Raw genomic sequence first — 24,642 nt, forward strand, 5'->3', positions numbered from 1 at the left:
TTGTAATTCTAAATATGACATAAGATGATAATTTTACAGCGATAAAAAGTATTACTAAGAGTAATATTAAAAATAAGTTTTAAAAAATTATATGCAACGTAACTAAAGAGAAAATTGTATCACATACGTAATAAAATGTAACAGAGGGAGTAGTGATGGAAAGCTTCCATCCCAATGAAAAAGCGAGGTGGTATATATACATATGTATATATGACATAGTTTCAAAAAACTTCTTTAAACTATTGTTGGTAAAAAATATTAGGACTATAATCAAATTTATTTATAACGGTTATGCTTGCTATAGTAGAATATTGTTATTGAAAATATATAATATAACCTAACGCGAAAATTCGATTAGGAAAATAGAGACTATCAATATATTACATTGAAATGTTGTTATGCAGAAAGTCTTGGGCTTTAGCGTTTCAGTTGTACTGTATACGGGGAGGGCCGAGGTTCTTTTCTTAGTGGGTTTTCCATATTGATCCATTTTCTGGTATCATTATTTAATTTAATTAATGGGGAAATTACCTAATTATACAAATATATTGCTATTATATTTATTTATGCTTCCGAGAGTTTAAAATAATTACATTTTATCTCACTAATTTACTAATTTCATATCAGATTTCAAGTCAGACAAACCTAGATATATACATGTTTTTGCTACCAGATACACTGAAATAGGGAGAGAGGCGAGCAAGATATGTCTATGTATCCCATATACATGCAAATCACACTAGATACACACAAGTACATGTATATGGTGTGATTCACATGTATTTGGGATACCAGATACACGATCCAGATAAGAGAGTGGCATATGAGATGGGAAGAGGCGAGCGAGATTTGTCTGTGTATCTCAGATACATGTGAATCTACTTCTGTACTTGTATCTATAACAAATTACACCTCGTTTTGACCCATGTAATCTGAGATATATGTATCCGGACGTATTTAGATGCATCAAAATTAAATCTAGTAAAATATAAATATAACAAACTAACGTATATCTAAGTAATCAGCTCCTAAACTAATGAGATTTCGGTAAGTTATCCATTTTTTTGTCCCATACCATTTTCTTAGTTTTTTTGTGGTATTACTCTAAGAAACTAATTGAACTTAATATGAATTTAGATATTATTACTATACATAAAGTCAACCACTGAATTTTCATTTTTATTAACCGTAGATTAGTAGCCTATTTAATGTTATTAACCTACTACAACTATTTAAAGTTTAAACTTCAATGATTGTTTAGAAAATCTTTAAATTTTAAGTGTATACTATAATTCTACCCCTTTAAAATAAGCCGTACCGCGCTATGAAACGAAATAGATTACCTACTAATTAAACTGATTCAACTTCAACATGTTGTAATTTGCGCTAGTCCTATAGCCTTCTCTTTTAGATGACCCTTCTTACTTAAAATGAAAAAAATATATACGAGTTATACGTTTTGCCACCGCATATAAGAAAATTATCAAATAGTTAGATACCCGTGAATCGAGTTGTTGTATAGTATTTCCAAAAAAACATACTATTTTAATCAACATAAGTTGTTAAGTATCAAAAACTTGTTTAAATGATTATTGAAAATGCTTCTAAATGATTATTTGATATACTTCCAAACAATGGATATTCCAAAAGCCATATATATATGGTTGATCCCCGTGACTCAACAGCTTTATTCTTGTATAATGCTGATTGACAAAAACCACCCAACCCCTCTCCTCGTGACAAGATTTTTTTTTTTTTTTTTGGGTGGGGGAGTAGAGTTCAATTTTAGATATTGATCCTTTTATTTTTTTTAGTACTTCCTCTGTCTCAAATTTATGTGACACATTTCGTTTTTTGAAAATCTAACAGTTTAAGTTTGATCGAAAATTTGCTCAAGAAATCTTCAAACGAAATTTATATATTTATAAACTACGTAAAAAAAATAATACTATAAGTCATCACAATAGACTTGTTTGAATCTTAAAATTCAAAATGTATCACATAAATTGAGACAAAAAAAGTAATACGAGCTTAAAAAAACTTAGGGGATGTTGGGTTCTGGTGCATATATAGATTTTGCCAAGAAGCAATAGTACTATAGAAGAGGACGAAATTTAAGAATCACGGATGGGCAACCAATTTAATGTGTCTCGTCCTCAAGTGAAGCTGTCTGGATCGAAACAAAGAAAGCAGCAGTATTATATGTTGAGAGAGTATTTATGTATACATGGGCGGAGGTAGAGTATACCTTACATATTCAGCTGAATTTAATAGTTTTTCGTTCAAATTCTATATTTATATCAATCAATTCATTGAATATGTACTAATTGTTAATTTGGAATCTAATAATAGCAACATATATACCCAGTGAAATATGGGGTCTGAGGAGGATAGAGCGTACGCAGACCTTATCACTACCTTGTGAAGGTAGAGTGACTGTTTTCGAAAGACCCTCGACTCGAATGTATCAACCAGAGTAAAAGAAGAAGAAAACAATGAAGAAAGCATTACAATCAATAAGAACAATAAAATAGAGTGATAATCGAAATACAATAAAAATATATGACAAGAACTATAAGGGGTCCTTTGGTTGGGAACAAGTTATTCTAGGATTAGTTATCCTGGGATAAGTTATCCCATATACATCGTGGGATAAGTTATCCCATCACTATGGTATAAATGGTGGGATAAGTTACCCCAAACATGACAACCAAATAAGATACAAAAATTTTACCCCATCACTATTTATTTTTATCCTTCACACCAAACGAGCCCTAAGGGTATGACTAGTACTACGACATACACTAAACCTTCGCAAGGCAAGACAAAACTCTATCCGTACTAACCTTCTATCCTAATACGCGACCTCCACTCCTTCTGATCTAAAGTCATGTCCTCAATAATATGAAGTTCCGCCCATGTCATGTCTAATGACCTCTTCCCAATACTTTTTCGGCCTAGCCCTCCTAGACCCTCTATAACTAACCCCTCGTACGTACCTCCTCACTGGGACATCGACACATCTCCTCTGCACATGTCCAAACTATTCCATTCTTGCTTCCCTCATAATATTGTCTGCGCGCCACAAAGGCCACTTCCACCTTCTCCCAGATAACTTTATTTCTCATCTTGTCCCTCTTAGTGTGCCTCCACATCTATCTCAATATCCTCATCTCCACAACATGCATCTTCTGGTTGATAGCTAGAATCTCGAATCTAATACTTAAAAACCCTAGAATCACGCATCGATAAACTTCAAATTTTGACTTTACCTTTGTATATATTTTACCACTTATAAATACGTACATAACATTTTATGTCTATATAGACATTCGACACATGTTAAAAAAAGACAGTTCAATATATTAAGCTTTCGCTATATATGTACAAATTTTAAGAAAAGATCGGACCACAAAGATCTATTTACGCCGCCTCTGTTGATATATATAATAAGAATCTCCTTAGGCAGGCACTTGGTTCTTAAAGGAGAGAAGAGTGAACTCGTGAACTCTCTCTGTGTGGGCTTCCAATTTATTGATTATTTATATGTTATAAAATGTATTTTAGTCCTTTTTCTCTTTTATATTCTTTTCAACAAGCGCCAAATCTCTGATTGATAGCTCATCTTCCTTGTCAGCATTTCTTCATTTTTTATCCTGTCAACTTTATTATTGTTTTATCTTATATTCTTCCAACTTTTACATAAATATTCATAGTTACCATTTATGATTTACCGAAGCACTAGTGAGGAAATGAGATCTCTTGTCCACTTGCAAATTGATTAGAAGAAAAATTTCTTTTTAGATCTCTTATAAAAAGTCTATAAAACTAAGCACTAAAATAATTGTAAATGACCTAGAAAATCAATCCTTCAGACGAGTCTAGTTAGCTTTCACCTCAATTTTTACTACCCCATTTTAACTAAGTTGGATTCTTGAAGGGTATATATATATATATATATATATATAACGTTTTGTTATGCACCAAATGAAACATATGATAATATTTCATGTCAATATCCTTACTAACATGAGATCGATGACCGTCGAAACTACAATAGACACTTAACGTCTTGACCAATTTGCACATGCATGCACCTAAAAGTAGGAAAATTGAAAAGGATATTAGTACACATATCACATATATATGCAACAACCATATACAGTCGTAACAAAATCAATGGTAAACAATCATAAGACAAGATCACTACAAGCTAAGTTAGGTACTGTCAAAATAATCAATGATAGAGAGGTAATTCTGTCATTCTGTTAATTGATTATTTCCCTGCCAAGTGTGAAGTGTCCAAGGGACTTGCTTTTACTTCCATTAGTAGCCTATTTTTATTTTACTTCAGTGTTATCTTTCACAAACACAAGTTTCGAATAATTCAGGATAACAGAGTAACTCATCTTCATAATAAATTTCATACGATAACCTAAAAATAAAATAGTAACTTGCTAACACAATGGTCCCATCAATTTATATAACTTAAATCATATTTTTCGTTTTACTACGTACCATGAGGTGTTCTAAACTTAAAAATGGGGCAAAAGACAAAATGTTTGAGTTTTCATCCCTAAACTTTGAGGTAATGGGACTTTTAAGCAGTAGATAGACTTTTTTCATTTCTTTCATTTTCCACTTTGACATCCACCAACATTATTCGACTATTACTAAAACTACTAAAACTATATGTCATGGAGGCTCTCTCACTAACCCCATTCTATTCTTCTTCTTCTTCTACTCAACTTCACTTCTTATTAGTTTTCCTTCCATCCAATCAACTTCACCATGGAAATTGAATCATCTCCAACACCACCATCTCCTCCACTTAAAACATATAAACTAACAGCTTCTTCAATAGGCTATTCAAAATCAACCACCATTTCTCCTGCCTTGTTATTTAAGCCTTGTGAAACACCACCACCAATTAATATCTTGAAAGATATCTCTTTCACTGCTTATCCTTCTCAGATTCTTGCTATTGTTGGACCGAGTGGCGCGGGAAAATCCACGTTACTCGACATTTTAGCAGCTGGAACTTCACCTACAAGTGGCACTCTTCTCTTAAACTCTCTTCCCCTACATAGTCCTTCTACTTTCCGCAAGCTCTCAGCTTATGTCCCTCAACATGATTGTAGCCTTCCGCAGCTCACTGTCTCGGAAACTTTTGCCTTCTCTGCCCGTCTACTCAACCCCAAACTCAATGATGTTTCGTGCATTGTGGATTCTCTTCTGGCTGAGCTCAGGCTTACACATTTGGCTCACACAAGGCTTGCTCATGGCCTCTCGGGGGGAGAACGAAGGCGTGTTTCGATTGGTTTGAGTCTACTCCATGACCCTGCAATCTTACTTCTTGATGAACCAACATCAGGTCTTGATAGTAATTCAGCTTTAAATGTAATGCAGACACTCAGATCAATTACCGACTCGCGTCAACGTACCGTGCTTTTGTCTATTCATCAACCAAGTTTCAAGATTCTTGCCACCATTGATAAAATCCTGTTGCTATCAAAAGGAACTGTTGTCCATCATGGTACATTATCATCTCTTGAAGAGTTTTTACTTGAAAATGGCTTCACTGTCCCCCCACAGCTCAATTCTCTTGAATATGCCATGGAAATGCTCAGCCAACTCAATGAGAAAAAACCCATTACACCAATAAGTTCACCTCCTAAAAATCCCACCACTACCCCTGTTCCAGAGGCTAAAACAGGGGAAATCAAATATAGGAGTTCAAGATTTCATGAAATTGCTGTTTTGTACAGCAGATTCTGGAAAATCATTTACAGAACAAAGCAGTTACTTTTAACAAACACCTTACAGGCATTAGGAGTTGGTCTTGTTTTAGGTACAATTTACATCAATATTGGATTTGGTAAAGCTGGAATCGAGAAAAGATTCGGACTTTTCGCTTTCACTCTCACTTTCCTTCTCTCTTCCACAACTGAAACTCTCCCAATCTTCATAAACGAAAGACCCATTTTACTAAGAGAAACTTCAAGTGGGGTTTATCGATTATCTTCCTATCTCATCGCAAACACACTAGTTTTCCTCCCTTACTTACTAGTCATCGCAATCTTGTACTCAATTTCACTTTATTTCTTGGTGGGTCTTTGTTATTCATGGCAAGCATTCACATACTTCGTTCTAACAATTTGGGTCATCGTCTTAATGGCAAACTCATTCGTCCTCTTCTTAAGCTCTGTTGCACCAAATTACATCGCCGGAACTTCGCTTGTAACGCTACTCCTCGCCGGATCTTTCTTGTTTTCCGGCTACTTCATTACGAAGGAGACAATGCCTAAGTTCTGGACAATGCTGCATTATTTGTCCATGTACAAGTATGGATTAGATGCTTTGTTGATCAATGAGTATTCTTGCCTTGTCGCCAAGTGTTTGATATGGTACGATGAGAAAAACAAAGTGTGTATGGTGAGTGGAAGTGATGTGTTGGATAAAAGAGGACTCCATGAAAGAGAAAGATGGACAAATATTTATATCTTGATTGGGTTCTTCGTATTTTATCGATTGCTTTGGTTGATTGTATTGATTAGAAGAGTTTCAAGATCAAAGAAGTGATTGAGAGAGATGCATCACTTTCATGAATTGTCAATTTATCATGTTTGTTTTTATTGTTTCTCTAATGAATTCATGTAACAAAAATAATCCTAACATTTCTCTTCTTTGTTCTTCTTTCATTATTTTGCCAACTGTGGTTAATGAAATTTTAACTTTGATAAACTTGTGACTTTAGCTTGTGTTGAGAATAAAATGTGCTCTCTCTAACATATTAAGTTTTTACACGAGATAATCGCACACTTCAACATGATATTAAAGCAGGTAGGGAATTAAATAATAAAAGTGTGCTCTCTTAAATGAGATGGTCTAGCACTTTAACATCTTGTCTTACTTTTCTATCTGGTTTTGGACCATTAGATGATCATTATATGAGAAAGATAGAGTGTATGTAAATCTTAGCTTGAGATGAAAAAGAATCAAGTCAGCATGTGGGGACTGGGGAGAGATGGTCATACGCTTCAACAACTTGTCTTACTTTTATGTCTGGTTTTGGACCATTAGATGATATCATTATATAAAAAAGGTAGAGTGTATGTAAATCTTACTCTTACCTCAAAGAGCAAAGAGATTGTATAGAGGAAAGGATAAATATATAGTATCAATAATAAGATAGTTTCTGAGCTCGAGGAAAAAACAATGATGGGATAATACTAATAGGATTCATTCATTCATTAACTTACGGGTGCCCTTTAGGGTCCAAAATTCTAGTGAAAGCTATTTGGACTCTAGAAAATCACTTTCCTGATTGATTAACTATATATCTATTTGTTATATAATCATTTTCATAAGAAATCAATTAAAAGTAACACACACACACACACACACACACATATATATATATATATATATATATATATATAAGATAAGTAAAAGTGGTCATTTATTGTTCTATGTGGAGAAAAAAGACAAATATAATGAGTGGGAAAGCTCAACCACGAAAAACTGAGGAACAGCGACGTCACGGGTACATGAAATGAAACAAATGGGGTATGAATAATTCGAAGATCTTGTCGTTATATATCATGGTCGTTGTTAATAGTCTCTTTGTTTCAATTTATATGACAAGTTTTTTTTGAGGGGATTAGTTTTATAGGTTATTCATATTTATTTATTTTAATTTTCTAACTTTTTTTATAAGATATTTGTGTTTTTACATGTAAGACGTATGCAGCTTTACTAAAAAAATGGTGTTACATAAAATTGAATCGGAGGGAGCAACATGCAAGGGAAAAAAAATGAGTCATTAGGTTTTTTTTATCTGGTGGTGTAGTAGTAGTAAAAAGTGAAAAAGGCAATGGATAATTGGTTTGCATTTGTTTGGTTGCTACAGAATCAGTGTTTGTTCACGGGTTCTTCTTATTCTTTTGCTACCACGTGAACATTTTCTTTTCTTTTTCTTATTTCTCTTAAACCCTACCTCCCACAACCAAGTGGCCTATTATTTCGATTCATCTGAATCCAATACTAAATTCACTGCGTTTATATTCAATGCTAAGAATTAGGGACCATACAAGTTAGACAAATTCATATGTTTAATTCATTTCAATTGATATAAACCGACGCCCTCCTTTGAAAGCTTCTGGTGTTGTGACTATCATCGTAAGTTGCCTCAGGTCAATATCGAAATTAAAATATATTACAAAAACAAGGTGGTGGCTGCATGTTGATTAGAGTGCAAAAACAAACTATTTAATATGTATAAACATAATATATTCCGAACCTAGTAAATATAAAGATTTGTGGTATATAGAATCTATAAATTTGAAATTATAGCTTAACAATGCTGCTAAATATCAATTTCAATCGCGTGAAAACTTACTCCAATTATTATGAACACCACCATGCTCATTGCCCTCGATGTTTTTCAGCTGAGTTTAACTACAGGGCACTGGACAAGACAATGTAACTACTCTACGCCATAAAAGTTAAATTACTTAAGATAATATTGAAGACATATTAAAAGTGTGTTAACATCAAACATGAGTGACACACAATTAAATATGATATCAGAGCCGACAAAAGACTTGGGCTCGAGTCTTATGGTTTTCCATTATCAAAAATAATTTTCATGCGGGTGGATCTTTCAAATCAACATGAAAGGGACATATATTAACATGTTAAAATATATTTATAGTCCTAGGTTCGTGTGTTATCGTTTCTATTTGCATGAACTTACAAAGTATAGTAGATAGCATACTGTAAAATATCAAAATATATTTATAGTGTATATAAGTCGAATCCTTTTTAATTATGTCGTAGGTCCATATATTAAGACTGCTTGATCTAGTATAATACATTTATTTAAAGCATCGTCGTCTGTTATCTGTCTGTTTCTCCTTATTCTTTTAGCTCAAATTATAACGTTTTGCCTGATCAAGACAGTTGTATTAATTTGTACATTTCGAAGGCGTCAACTAGGATATAATACCCCCAACTTTTAGATAATTTATGTCCCAGTTCTGAATTTTCTCTTACTTGTGTCTACAAAACTTGTTGAAGAATGAATGGGTGGATTTAGCCAAGCACATCAAGAGATCAAAATGAGGACGAATGAACTACCTAATTACACAAATATTCCTACCATATTTACTAATTCTCCATATAGTTTGAAATAGTTACATTTTATCTCACTATTTAATAATTTCATATTAAATTTCAAGTTAGATACACCTAGATATATACATTTTTTATGATATCAGATACACTGAAATGAGACTAGATAGAGATGAGAGGGAGACAAGTGAGATTCGTTTATTTATCTCAAATACATGTGAATCACACTAGATACATGTATTTGCTCTAGGATATATACCAGTTAAGCAAGCGAAAAATGAGAGTGCCGAGTAAGATTGGAGGGAGGCGATGGAGGCAAATGGAATATGTCTATGTATCTCAGATACATGCAAATCTACTTGAATACAATGTATCTAAAACAAATTATATGTAACTTTAACCCCATGCATTCCGAGATATACATATATGAACATATCTGGACGCACCAAAATCTGATAAAATTTGTGATTTTACAAACTAATGTATATCTAAGTAATTAACTCCTATACTAGTAAAATTTCTGTAAGTTACCCTCAAAATAATGGATCTCATGTCTTACATGTTCCAGCCTTGAGTTTTTTAGGAAAGAGTCCAACTCGCTATGAACACGAAAGCTTGTAAAGCCACAACAAAAGGAACAAATCTAGAAGTGACATAGCAAGAATATAATCCAATTCAACACGAAGTAATGGAGAAGCCTTTTACAATTAATAAAGAGAAATCTAGTACCCCCTCTGTCCAACAATATTTCACACACCTGAAGAAACAATAAATAATAGAGATAATATTATTATTTTACCCTTTAACTTTATTAAAATTAATGTTTTGAGAAATGTGTTAGATGATAAATAATAGTATTTAATAACAAAGGTAAAATAGACACAAAAAATAAATTATCTCTTGATTTTCTAAACTAAACAAGTATTGTTGGACAATTATTTTTATAATAGTGGACAACTATTGAAGTACCTAGAAAATCCTTTTTCATTTTGTTACCAACAAGAAGCTCATGCTTCAGCTTGAGCCAGAGATGGCAAAATCCTGCTTAGTGTCACCTTCTCTATGAACACCCAAAAACATGCATACCCTTATACACCATGTTCAATCTCTCAATATTCCTTCCATTAATCCATTTATTCATGCACCAAAACAACCTACCGAACATTTCTTTTATGGTTTCATCTAATATTAACCCACCCCTGCTCTACCCAGAAAAGAAGTGGACTAGACTGATCTGAAAGCATCATCGTGTTCACGGTTAATTACACCACCTCATTCAAACAGGTATTTCCAATGGAAATGAAACTTGTTGAGTAAGAGGGTGAATTAAATTACTGTACAGTAACAAAGAGATTTCAAATAACTAAATTGACATGTTGAAACAGCAAGTTAATAACAAGGATGGACATGCAGCCGATTTTCAATGGGGAAAGATGGGTGGACACGTATGTGAAAAAACTATACATATTCTAACAAATATGGTAGCTCATTGATAAGAATGGAAATAGAACTATGCATGTTGCGATCTGTTCAGGGAAAGACCAAACAGAATTGGAAGGCTAACTAGAATAAGCTGATTGATCCAGGTAGCGATATGCTCCAATCCAGAGGAACTTTAGATCTAACAATAGGGAACATCCAATAGCAGCAGTCATCAAGGTGAGTTAACGATTCCGTTACTAGGATAGAGCATCTAAAAATTATCTCCTCAAAAGTTGAATATGAAAAAATATGTTGATGCCATCCCATAGAAAGATGAGACGTACTATAAAATCTAGGGTTATGATTTCACAAAATGGATTTTTCAGGAAACCCATTATCAGCTTCAATTGTGCTGATATGCTTCTTTACCTAATAGTCAAATCTTGAACAGCAAACAGATCCAATACTAAAATGCAAGCACACTTCACATTCACTGCAAAACTATCTTAAACCTTTAAAAGGACTATTCTACCATTCTTCATTGTACTAGTGTATACATACCACGTAAAAACATCAAAAGGACGAAGAAGCATCTAATGAATGTAATACAGACCTTATCCAACTCTTATTGTTTAAACACATTTGATGACATGAAAGACAATATACTGAAGTTACCAAAATGAAGTCAGACTGTAACTAGGAACACAATTGGCGCAACACTTTGTCTAAAGTTGGTGCAGCAAGTTTTGAGAATGTATTGAGCTCAACCTGAGTCGTTCTTCCATCACTGATGATAGAACGTCATAATTGAAGGGGACGACCAAGTCAAATGCAGTATTCGATATCTCAATCCATTTGATCCTGAAGGTATCGTAATCCGCCAAGGCAAAATCAGATTATGAAATGCTTAAGAACAAAAAATCTATGTAGAGTTGACTTTATGTTCATTTTTTCAGTTGATAAAGTAGAATTTTTTTTAACAATAAATGGTAATGAACCATGAGAAATGTACCTTGAAAAATTATCCAAGGCCTCTGACATACTGATCGAGGGTAGAATTAAATAGCTCACACCTACATAAACAATGACCAAATATATGCTCATTGGAAATTTCACAGGGAAAAAGAGGGCAACATTTTGTGATTCACAAGAGTACAACCTGGGAATTATTTATTTTTCATTCTCTTTTCTTTTTAAAAAGAAGAACCCATTGCTCCACAAATATCGATCAAAACTTGAACCCTCATATAGGTATGCAATTTCAGAAAGCACAACAATTGAAATAGATAGTCTGTATTGGTATCAGATCTATACCCAGGTTGCTACTAACAATTTTTTTGACCCATTTCCTGGGTAAAGTCTCCAGACTATATTTGAAAATGAAACCTAAAACATAACGGTCATTTAAGCAAATACTTCTTCAAGAGTACATGTGAATTATACACATTCAAGGGAATGCTCATCAAGATCAAAGATATACTCTTTACATGCATAAGATTTTGGTCATAAAGAAAAGAATATGCATCATAAAATATAAGGGAAACACCTGGCTGCTCGGCCAAAAATGTTTACAGCAACTAGCCAATATACATATACCATACACTAATTATACATATATTATACATTTGACAACTATTTTTTGGGCAGACAGCTATTTGAGCTAATTTCCCTAAAAATAATATAATCCAGATATTGTATAAAGTCCAAAAGTTTTGAAGAAAGCTTCTGAGGGAGAAAAGAAAAAGATCCAAAAATTTGATTCCTTCAACACAAAAGAATATTGCAACCTCACAGTTTTCATGTCATTAAGAAATGTGAACTGATAAAATCAACAGCCTCAAAATCACTTTTCAACAATCAAACAGGAATAAAACCATGGCAAGTTCTCGAATTTCTTTATTTCTTTTGAATTTGAAATCATCATCAATCATGCATTAACTGTGGCATCCCTCTTATCAGATGCATGTTCATCATTTAAGCTGAAATACTCTTAATCAAGAAGTAGAAAGCCTCGTTCCAAATCTTCCCTACATCACTACTTATTTAACCAGAAATGAACCATGCTTGTCCAACATCACGTTATTCTTCAAGTAGGACTTCTCTTTTAGCATACCACGCCAAGGTGGAACATCATATGGCATATAACTAGGTATTATACTGGTAAGGTGGAAGATCATATATTATCATCATACTTTTACATTTGCACCCAAAGGTGTTGCCTACTGGTCAATGAAGTGGGGAAGAACCATGGCGTCCCATGTTCAAATCCCAGTGGAGGGAAAAAAACACTAGGTGATTTCTTCTAGTCTGCCTAAGACTTGGTGGGAAAAGTTACCAGTACCTATGCGTGATGGTGGGAGGTAGTTTTTACCCAATGAAATTAGTCGAGGTGCGGGCAAGCTAGCCAGGACACCACTGTAATTTAGAAAAAAATAAACTACAAAACAAACTCACTTTAATCAGACTTTCACTATTTAAGCAGAAAAGTGCAATTAACTTATTGCAACAAAAGCATATTCTAGCAGTGATAAGAAACAACCAAATCCCGCACAGCGTTGGTAGGCTAAACCTGTATAATTAAGCACTCACTTGATAGGAGCCCCTGGGGAGTAGAGCGGATTCTTCACCACATATTCAACGTACAAATTGTAAATATACTTTAAAGATTCCCTTAGATCACCAGTCCTAGGATGTGTGACAAGGATGATCTGCAACAATTTAACATAATTCAGACATGCACCAGATGCTTGTAAAGTCATAGAACCATTAGGTATTTGTTGCCTATTGAAGGAGAAAAGAGAAGCACAAAGAGTATACACTCATGAACAGTGATAAAGTAATACCAATAAGAGGTACTTTATCACAACAGCTATCAAATAATTAGCAAGACAAAGATTCACTTTTCACACTAGAAATAACATTAATATTACAATGTTTTTAATATGAAGTTCTCTAGTAGACATAATTTTCATCCTTCAAGTACCCTGTCATACCCTCTCATCCAGATCTTTACACTCATTTTATCTCCAAATGGAAAGAAGCAGCCCTTCCTTCCCTTATACAAAAGAAAGGGCCTTTTATAAAACAGTACACCATTTGAGGCCTCAAATACTATGCAGGGAAATGCTTGTGTGTCAAGCGTGGCAAGTTAAGATGGAAGTATTCATAGAATTACAAGCTACCTTCATAGATCATATAATTGAGATTAAATCCACATAGCAGGAATTCAACCACTATGACCAAAAGCAAGTACCACTTGCGGTTTTACCAATGGTACTACTGAAGGTGCTAAAAGGGAAAAATAGATTTGCCAAATCACATTCCACATGAAATAACCCTTTATTTTTCCTTCTTCTTGAGGAATAAGATCATAAACATTAGGATAAGCAGATACCAATGTCAGCTCATTCAAAATTTATCTATATGGTAAATCATCTCATCCTTCAAACACATGCACCACAAGTCACTGATGCAGCTTGGCAGTTGATCCACATACTGATAGAGAGTTCTAACAACAGTGATAGAAGCATATCGACATTAATAAAACCATTTATTTGAACATTACAGCAGGGGATTATGACTTGTCTTCTAGAGAATGAGGCGGACAAACATAGTGCCACAATAAGAAAGCAAGCCATAAAGCTGCAAAAATTAGGTCATACGGTGGCTAGTGATGGCTGCTTATATGAGCTTGTAGCCAAACCAACGTTCTCATCAAAGAAGAAGAATTTAAAATCAGATAATTTCCTTCATAGAATTAGAAAGCAGCTGCACAATGTTCTTTTTTCATTCAAAGACCTCTTCTCAATTCACTGATGTGAACTCATTCAAGCGACACAAATAGCTTTATGTTGTTATTGGACATCTTCCTAATGATTTTTAATATACTGGTAAAGCTCTTCTCCCTCTCTCAATTTGATTTTTGCTTTTCCAGAATTCTGTAGGTTTTCTATTCTATTACATCCTTGAATCACTTGGAATAGATATTAGATAAGTAGCAACATTACTTGGATCATTTCCTTTAGTTCTTTCAACTGAATGCATACAGACTATCCCATCCTCTCTCCCGATTCAGAAAGATAAGGCTTATTTATGTAACATAATCAGAATGTAACCTCATAACAGACCAAGTATCTAGTGACTGCACTACAGCAGCGAACTGTCCACTAGCCCTTGAGTGACACGAATACTACAATAAATAAACTGGCCAAATCAAAAGTTGGCACCAGGAAGAGACCAAGAACAATTTCAATGGAACTTGTCATAATCACACAATGATAGTAGTAGTCCTGACAGAAAAAAATCATTGTATGATAAGACCTAGAACAATTTTCAGTGGAACTTATAAAAAAGAACAGTTCAATGCATCACTGACTAACCTTTATTCCAGATGGACTTTCCATGAAACTGAGTTTATATGTATTAGTCCGAAAGCTGTGAAATGAACATCCTTGTCCAGGTAATTGCGGCACCCCAAGATTACCTTTTTCAGCACTGCCCAAAAAGATTTCAAGTGAGAAGAGACTACATTTTGATAAATTAATCTAACACGAAAATTTTTCCGAGAAGATGGGAGTTGGGAGGGGGAGATTAAGGGTTGAGCAAACAAGCCAATCAATGAACTATGCCTCAGTCTCAAACTAGATGGATCAAATCAGCTATACACATTCTCTATATTCATTCAACCATAGTATAATTTATGATCCATTTCATTCCAATACTAAATACATTTGTTAGATCAAAATATCCAATTTGGGTAATAGAGTAGAGAAGGAGAGACCTTGTGGGATCCATCTTGGCGGTTAAAGATTTGAGAGAGAAGAGCAAACCAAACATGAGCTTATGGTCCTGCTGAGGGTTTAAGGTCTTAAGAGGCCGATTCCATTCCCTGTAAAGAAGACACACTCCATTCCTATTGAATACATACATCATATGTGCATTATTTCCGGATACTGTCGGCGGCGGTGGGGATGGGCTGATCTCTGATCCTCCAAAGAACTGCATCTTCTACAAAAACCTATCACAAAACCGCATTAATTTCAAATATGATAGCAATTTTTCTCCAAAATCAAATGATCAACTGATAAAAACCCAAACGATTTTTGAATTAACTTAAACCTAAGCACATTTTCATAAAATGCAAACAAGGAAGAAGATGGATACCCTTTACTGTAGATCGATTGACTGGGTAGTGGCAGTGATTGAGAAGCTTTGTGGACTGCTCAGGTAGAGAGAATTTTGGTTGATTTAAGAGATTCCACAAATGGCGACAAGTCGGATCCTCCCATCTCCGGGTCGGGTAAAATCGTTACCGGAACAATGGCCCGTTTGGTTGGTTTGCAAGGAGTCACTGGGTACCATTTGTCTTTTTTTTTATTAACATCTGCCCAAGTTATACGAAATTTTGCCTATCATTTTATAATATGATAAAAATATGAGTATTAACAAAGATATCATCATCTCTTTAGACTAAGATTTTCCATTTTTCCTCAAATACTTAGAACTCCTATATTAATTTTTACATTACAATTATTACAAATTTATGCATTACAATTTTGGAATAACTTTTATACAAACCAAATAATCCTTAATTCTAGTAAGACAAAAGATTAGACTTAAATATTTGATCGTTGTTGTTTCATTCGATTTGACACATTTTTTTTGGTTGGTGGCATGAATTTCTTTAAAAAATAAACAAAAGAATGAATTCTTGCAACTTTTTAACTAGTGCAAGGATGATTTTTATTCACTTATATGACACAGAGATGTACTCTAAGTTTAAGTCGTACTTCAGGAATGATTTTAGCCACCAAAAACTCCGCACCACGTACTAAATTGTTAAAGCTGGAATTCCCCAACACATTGATAACTCAAACCAATGACTCCAGTAAATTTAACATTTCGCAATACAAGAATCCTCCTACACATGTAGTTAGGGAAGGGGGCCTCCTCCTTTGGGTGGGTGGGGGGTAAAACTTAGAAAAACAAAAATGAAATTCTAACAAAATCTTGAAAAGATAAGCTGTCCACAATTTGAACGCACGTCACAAAAGATATATTACTGTAACCAAGTTCACTTATCTCAATCCAACAGCAAAGAACAAAATTTAAGACCTTAGAAAAGAAAATATGAACAAATTCTTCTACAATAAAAATAGCAAGAATGGAACAGCTTAAAATGAAAAGTCAAAAAACATAAACACAAATCTAGATCTCCCATTTCTTCAGCTCCATGCCATCCGGAGGGCTTCCTTCAACCTTCTTTGTGCCAACTTCTTTCCAGTTTGTGGACAAAACAGTCCCATTAGATTCCACCTGAGAGGCAGCACATATATAAAACAACATATTACACTTCTTCACTTGTGTTATAAGAGTGTCATCGTCAAGGAAGAAATGCAACAAATTACCAAGTTCACAAGTTAATCAGTCAGAGGATAACAACCTAAATCTGACAGGCACCATTTACAAGAAAACTTGAAATAAGCTACAGACAGTTGAGAAAGTGAACTTCTTAAACATGACAAATGGTGCAGAAGGATAAGCAAGTGTTGTGACATGTTCTAAGGATGTTTTAAGATATTTAAAAGGAAAAAGAAGACGACAATATTATAGGTTGGTAGGCGTCTTCCCTAAAGGAAAATGAAACAGAGAGAGCTAAGTGCATCTAGTACTAGCCCCAAAACACTGGCCTAGGAAGATTCTGTCCCATCATAATGGAGAAACTTATGTCCTCCCATGAGGACTGTTATAGGTATTCCTTTTTTGAAATATATAATATATAGAAGGGATCAGGCTTACAAAGGATTTCATCATGGCTCTTCTGGTGTCCTCGTCAGCATCTTGGTAAATGTCTCTGAAAAATTTGTTCAATGCTGCATCTCCATCCAATTTTTCATCTTTTTCCTGGAACACATACCAAGCATTCAGGGACCTAGAAACTAAACTGCAGAGTCTATTGTGATCTTTAGACAAGGATATCAAACACAACACTGAAATATTTTAAATACCTCTTTTTTCACTGCAGCTTCTAGTTTATCCCAATCTACATTTCTCAGTTTTGAGGAAGGATAACTGGGCCGTGGGGCAGCTGTAAAATGCAAAACTATAGTAAGCTCTGCTACTAAATAATTAAACATCAGATTTGGTAACAAAATTCATTGGTCATTGTAAGTGACTCCATTTAAGTAAACATGAAGAAACTATTGAATTGACAATTGCGTGAAGGGGGGAGAGGAATCCCCCTGATAGCCAGAACAACATATTAGACGAGCAAGCAGGTTTACCTGATGACACAATAGGCCTCTGAACTACAACAGGTTCCGTTGTATACTCTAGAGATGTCCAGTGTAACGGCTCAGCTTTCGCAAGGCGAATCTCAATTTTGGTAGACATCACATCGTATCTGCATTTTGCAGGTGTTATCTGCCAATCATGAGAGGACCAGCACGAGATCACAGAGTAAGCATCTTCAGTTACTCAGGAAACAATTTCAGAAATTTTAAATGGAGCTCCGTCCAAAAATATCACAGCCATATTTTAAGCTTAGCCTCACCTTGCCAAACAACCTAGGCTGGAAAGAATAAGTTTCTTCACCCGGCACATCAATGCTAACACTAAGCTGTAAAGCAACCAAGCAAAAAATGAGAACTTTGTCATCCAATCTTTTGAATAAAATTATCTCAACATGATAAGATGGTAAAACATACTATTTGTTCACCAAAGTCAACAACAACATTCTTGGCTGGTATGCCCTTGGCAAATATGGTCACCACCACCTCCTCTGGTTTCTGATAAAATTCATGTCTGCAATTACATACATTAGATTAGCCCATGTTCTCCAAGAAAGAAAAAAAATTGTATTTAAATGGTGCCAATCAATTATGGTCATAACTTCATGAGGAAAGGCCACTGCTGTTCACCTTTTTTACATTCACACAATTTTTTTTTGGTTAAATTGGTTAACAAATACATTCATTCTTCTTGGTACACAAAACCATTAAACTAATTTTTTGTGTACTTTTGTTTATAACAACTAAATGAGATCATAACATCAAATGTCACTATACATATATAACAACGCCTCATTATAGCAGCCATGAAATTTGTCCGACACTATAACGAGGTTTGACAGTAGTACTTTGTTATTACTATTTCAGAAGTATTCCCACATTGATAGGATTATTTACCCTATCAAAAGGTACTATCTCAGAGTTACTGGACTTAACGACTCACTAACACAGCAAAGCTTTGGCATAAAACCTGTATTTTGGTTTGGCAGCAGATCCTTGATGGGACTGGTTGACAGTTGGTTGAGCACCTTCAGGCGCAATAGCAACATTGTCCGACAACTCAGATGCAGGAGGTGCAACAACACTAGCTGAGGTTTTATCCACCGACAGATTAGGCAATTCGCCAGCTTCCTCTGAATTTGGAGCAAAAGACCATCAATTAGTTTCCCTAAGCACTTAATGTTTCCAATAGCATAGTGAGAAATACACATAAATCTGTCAGGAAAATAACCACAATGATTTAAAGAAAATCGTGGCTTTTGGTAGTTTCTTAAACTATAAACAGCCAAATTTCTCATATCATCATAAAACCGCTTGTTATAGTAAAATATAGTACGAAGTCTCCATAGATGCCATGAGTTGATGTTAGAATTGACCAGATTTGGGAAATGTTAGAAGAGCCACAAAAGCACTAATTTATCTATATAATACCAAGTCTCCAAAGATGCCATGAGTTGATGTTAGAATTGTTTAGATTTGGGAAATGTTAGAAGAGCCACAAAAGCACTAATTTACCTGCAATATGTTCATCACATTCTTTTATTAGCTTTGTGAACCTTAACTCTCCTGGTGCTAAACTAGCTCCAGTTTCCAAAGCTGCCTTTGCAGTTTGGTATTCTTCAAGCTTCATACAGGCCAACCTAGAGAAGTAACAAAAAAAGAGAAGTTAATTAAACAACATAGTATCTAATAAAACATGCAGTGACAGATAGCAAGTGCTGCTGAAAAAAATAGTGTTGTTTCACTTTGTCTTTGTTGTTTATCAAAAGTCTAGGTAAAAGCTAAGAAAGTTCTCCCTCCATTGCTTTTCACTAGTCCAGTATTGACTTTTCATTTCCCTTGATAAATCATTTGTTAAGAGTTAGTTAAATTATCCTTATTAATGGTAATTAAAATTCTATCAATAAAGCAATGATTGGGAAGTGTGGGTACATAATGATAATGAGAGTATTGGAGGAAAGTAATAAATCTCCCTTGATTTGCTAAAATGGACAAGGAAAGAAATATTTTTAGTATACTGGACTAGTAAAAGGAATGGAGAGTATATTATAAAATACTTTACAACTACATGGTACTGTAGTAACATTTTGGGGGTATTGCAGTGGAGTGGTGTGTGGTGGCGGAAAAATCTATGATGCTGCAGAGTCTTCTTGGAGAATGATGAAAATCAGACATATTCAACAAACCAAAAAATCATGAAAATGACAAATCTAGATTTCACCATCACCTATTGCAAATCCCAAATTACAGGAGCTAAATCACCACGTCAGTTTTCAGGTGAATGTTGTTAGATCAAGACAACAATACCATAGCACATGATATGAGACCAACAAAAACATGTAGTGAACAAGTAATAAACCCCACAAAATTCAATCAGCGAGAAAACATAAACGAGATTCATGCACATGATATAGAAAGATAATTATATACTCACCCCTTGCGCAAATATGCTTTTGACATTGTAGGATCCAACTCAATGGCCTTGTTCGCATCAACAACAGCTTCTGCTCACATGTAAACATTATTACAATTGCTACCCGGTTTAGAATGATAATTATTAACATACAATAAAATAACAATTAACAGTAAATAGTGAAATATGATGATGTATGCAGACACATACAAGTAGGATTCAGACAAATACAAAACGTTGATGCATACATATACAGAATCGGACATATAGAGACGTGTTTCCAGGATGTAATGCCAATAAACCTCATTCAATCTCATAGAACATAATATTGCTAGCTAGATATACCACAGGAGAAAAAATTCCACAACCACATCTTTTTCTGTTACCAAAAAAGAGACAATAGGGTTTGACTTTGTGAATCCTCCCTGTTCATTCTGATTGTTCATCTCATTCCAAGACTAAACAACTAATTAAACTTATAACTCAAATTAGGATTCCCAAGATTCTCTAAATCTAACACTTACCAATTAACAGAAACACAGGACCTTAAAAAAACACCGGATCTAATAAAAGTGTACCAACAACACATTAAAATCGTAATCCAAAAAAGGCTTAACAAACTATTCACCAAAAACCCACGCAGTCAAGTAGCAGAAAGCGGTTGTTAACTTTCGTAACCAAGCACAGAAACAAGTATGCCAAAAGCATAAAACTAAGCACAAATCCACAAAACCTTTAACCAATTCTATAAATCGCGGAACGCAATAACATAGCAAAATAATACAATCAACGCCGTTTCTTACTAATAATCAAATTAACGGATTAACTAGGTTTAAAAAAAGATGATACCAGTGAAGTAGTTGAGTTTGATATTGGCCTGAGCACGGTCGGCGAAAAGTTCAGGGTTCTTAGGGCTCATCGTTATGGCTTGAGTGTAGAGGTCAACGGCGAGTTCAAAGTGGTCGTCGATGAACGCCTCTTTAGCCCTAGTCTCCAGATCGGACGCCATTGGTGATGGAGAGGAACTCAAAAGAAATATCTAGAACAAGAGGGAAAAGGTAATTGGAATGGATTGAGACTCCAGAGAGAAACGATACCTTTGGGTTATTTGGGCTCTTTATATATCAAATCGATCCAATTATTGGAGTTTTGTATAGAAAGAGGAAAAGACTAAGAAAAGGGTTTAACAGGTCAAGTCTTCGCTAATAAATTAGGAAAAATATTTATTTAATGTCTAAGTACTACTACTAAACTTAAACCTATTTTACTTGCTATTAGTTCTAAAAAAATAAATTAGAGGAAATTATGAATCTATATCTATATTATGTATTATATAAAAGTGTATACCAGGTTCATTTATCCGGTTCTACACAGTAACGGTTCAATGTCTTTGAAAAAAAATTGAGAGTCTCATTTTTTTAGTATAATAAAATTATTATTTCAATTGTTAAGTCATATATATAAATATATAAAAAGGTAAATTATGATTTTAATTAAGTGAATATTTACTTTTATTTTCTAAGCGGACAATTACATTTGCAATAAAATCTAGCTATAAAGTTCATATACCTTTTCCTAGTTATGTTATTTTTCTACTCAAAGAGATACAGTTTTATTTGTTTTTTTTTTTCTTTGAGTCTCCGTTTGATATTGTTTGTGTAATTCTCATCATAAAATATATGTATTTGATGTTAATTACTCGGATGATTAAATTAATGTTATTAGTTACAAAGTGCACTGATTTTTGTTTAGTAATCTTTTTGCATTTGAAGATAAGGGTAGAGTCAAGTAAGGTCAATGAGGTTTACTGTGAAAAAGTACATTGTTATATATGATTAAAACGATTTTCATGTTAGTATAGTTAAATTTGAATCATCTTTAAAAAATTTGTATGTTTACTTATTCATATATTAAATCTCATTAATAAAAATCCTAATTCCACCACATTTTGAGATCTCTCTCATAATTGATAAGTGGCGATTAAAGCTAGGGGTTTGTGTGTCTATTGCAAAAATTGTAATTTATTTGATATTCTATAATGTGTACTATTGTGTTCGGCTCCCTTTAAAAAAAAAATCCTCTTTGATTGCTCAATTTGCCTGATTTAATCTTTTGTGGTCCTTAAACTAAGATTTAAAGAATTGTTTTTGTTATCTCTTTATAAATCTTTTCAATTTTTAATTCTTCCTAAGAATTTACAATTATACATTATAAGAATAAATATTTTAAAGTCTAAAGTGATATTTATAAGATTTGTATAAATATATTATTCAGATTGAGTTGGTTTTTGCTTGACTTCAATTTTTTTTAATATCAAATCAAGTCAAATTAAATCACTAATAAATTTTTTAATCATTTTTTATTTATTTATAGATTTGGTGTGATTTGTCAATTTCCTTTTGAACACCCCCACTCTTTCTTATTGCGAGAGCTTTTTATTTATTTCATCAAAATTGATTAAAAAAAATTGATCCTGAAAAAGTTATAACTTCAACGAAGGCCTCCATTTATCTCCTATTTAAATATGTTCTTTTGGCTAACTGTATTCATAGCTCAGTAAATTTAACTGTGAGCAATAGTAATGTGATTCAATCCCACAGGCCACAATGATAGTTCTTGCTTGAGTTTTTATTATTCCTTTATCTTTTTATTAAACTAATGAGGAGTTTTTTCGGTTATATTAAAATTTGGCAAGAATTTTTTAATATTTTCAACTTTTTCTTTTATGTGTAATGTAAAGCTTAAAAGTCTACTTCAATCTTTCTATATTCCTCATTTGGTTGTTCAAGACTTCAAGTATCGATCTTTTAAATAAATAATAATGTTATTTTTTATTTTTATTTTTCATTTTTTATCTTCAAAACTTCCTCAATTAATTAAGGTATCTGTTACGAGAATCATTTTATTATACTTGAAATTCTATGTAATTAATGTAAATTGCATTTATTGTTGAAAAATAGGAAATTCTAAGGCTATGGCTATGCTAAATAAGTTTACAAAATGAGATATTTATGAGGTTGTTATTGTTGTCTCCTTTTTTGTTTTTCGTGCTAAGTTCAGTCGAGTTTATTAGTACATTAATAATAGAAAATACAAAAGTCTATTTTTTGTGAAATTATATTAGGTCAAGATATTTGAATTTAGAGGAAAAACTCTATATATACTCTTCACTTTGTGATTTAGAGATAATATACGTCTCATTAAGAAGTGGCCCACATATTTTTTTCGACTGATGGAATAGAAAAAATTAATTTTAATTTTTTTTATTAAAATTAAATTCATATAAGATATATTTGATTCATCTTACCAAGTTTAGGGATATATTTAATATTTCTCACACGTGAATTCTGTTTACTTCTTTAATTCAACACCTAATTTGACTGGAGATTAGTGGAATGAACTAATTAATTGGGACATAGTATATTATTATTATATAGTCTATGACTCTTATGTATTAGCCTTTTCTCACAGGGAGTAACGAATAAACTAATCTTACTTCGGAAGCATTGACTATGAACTGGATCTGTTAATTTGAAAAAATTGTTTAAACATTTTTTATATTTTAAAAAACAGTTAAAATTGTAAAAAATAAAATAAAATAATTAAGTATTAATTAGCGATCTGAAAAGTGATTTCTTGCTATTTCCCCCCTAGAATTACTGGTGTACTTCTAGGAATGTAAAATACGTAACACTGATTATACACAAAAGAAAATTAAATGAATTGCCAAAGTAATATATTTTTCTTCTAAGTAAATCATGATTATAGATAACAAATGATATAAAATTATGTATAAATATGTGTAGTATTTATTAATTTGATGTAAATATCAAATCTACTTCCAAAAGCTCCAAACCTTATTAGTGTGTATGCAGGGGCGACTCAACGTAATTGGGGGCCTAAAGCAAAATTTCAATTGAGGCCTAACAAATTTCANTATAAAAGATACATGAAATTAAAATTAGATCATATAAATAGATACATGAAATTAATATTCAATCATATAAATAGATACATGAAATTAATACTAGACCCCTATAACAAATGCACGAAATTAATACTAGATACTTCTATGATACATATGAATATATTTGTTTGATACTCATGTATCTAAGTGTTTAGTTTGTTGGATACATTATATATTGATAATAGATACATCAAATTAATGATTTATTAATTTAAGAATAATAAAATGAAATTAATCAAATTACATAACCAAAATATACATGTTTTTGTCTTTTATTAATAATATTAATGAATTTATTATTTCAAATAATAATAAAATGAAATTTATTAAACATAGATATACTTCTTGATTTCTACCTTAGATTTAAAGGATTTGATTAATTTAATTCCAAAATTAATCGTCCCTCAATTACTCCA

The 24,642-nt window shown here is 33.1% G+C and overlaps 3 protein-coding genes across 3 annotated transcripts; 1 reads left to right on the forward strand and 2 right to left on the reverse strand.

The window, feature by feature from the left end:
- The first annotated feature begins 4,497 nt into the window (after positions 1–4,497).
- Positions 4,498–6,714, forward strand: LOC125860607 (ABC transporter G family member 4). The gene has a single exon (XM_049540604.1). The coding sequence runs from the start codon at positions 4,792–4,794 to the stop codon at positions 6,580–6,582; it is 1,791 nt and encodes a 596-aa protein (XP_049396561.1). The 5' UTR covers positions 4,498–4,791; the 3' UTR covers positions 6,583–6,714.
- Positions 6,715–11,063: 4,349 nt separating this feature from the next.
- LOC125860679 (uncharacterized) lies at positions 11,064–15,872 on the reverse strand. Its single transcript, XM_049540686.1, has 6 exons — positions 15,721–15,872; positions 15,338–15,574; positions 14,937–15,051; positions 13,147–13,265; positions 11,570–11,630; positions 11,064–11,418 (listed from the first exon to the last, which is right to left on the reverse strand). The coding sequence occupies exons 2-5, from the start codon at positions 15,559–15,561 to the stop codon at positions 11,579–11,581; spliced, it is 510 nt and encodes a 169-aa protein (XP_049396643.1). The 5' UTR covers positions 15,562–15,574; positions 15,721–15,872; the 3' UTR covers positions 11,064–11,418; positions 11,570–11,578.
- Positions 15,873–16,580: 708 nt separating this feature from the next.
- LOC125858590 (protein SGT1 homolog) lies at positions 16,581–21,412 on the reverse strand. The gene is made up of 10 exons (XM_049538416.1): positions 21,109–21,412; positions 20,281–20,350; positions 19,362–19,486; positions 18,817–18,979; positions 18,264–18,360; positions 18,110–18,175; positions 17,841–17,979; positions 17,565–17,644; positions 17,356–17,460; positions 16,581–16,872 (listed from the first exon to the last, which is right to left on the reverse strand). Exons 1-10 carry the CDS (start codon positions 21,266–21,268, stop codon positions 16,765–16,767), a joined length of 1,113 nt encoding a protein of 370 aa, XP_049394373.1. The 5' UTR covers positions 21,269–21,412; the 3' UTR covers positions 16,581–16,764.
- Positions 21,413–24,642: the final 3,230 nt, after the last annotated feature.

Source organism: Solanum stenotomum, chromosome 3 (assembly GCF_019186545.1).
Source record: "Solanum stenotomum isolate F172 chromosome 3, ASM1918654v1, whole genome shotgun sequence".
Classification (NCBI taxonomy): Eukaryota; Viridiplantae; Streptophyta; class Magnoliopsida; order Solanales; family Solanaceae; genus Solanum; species Solanum stenotomum.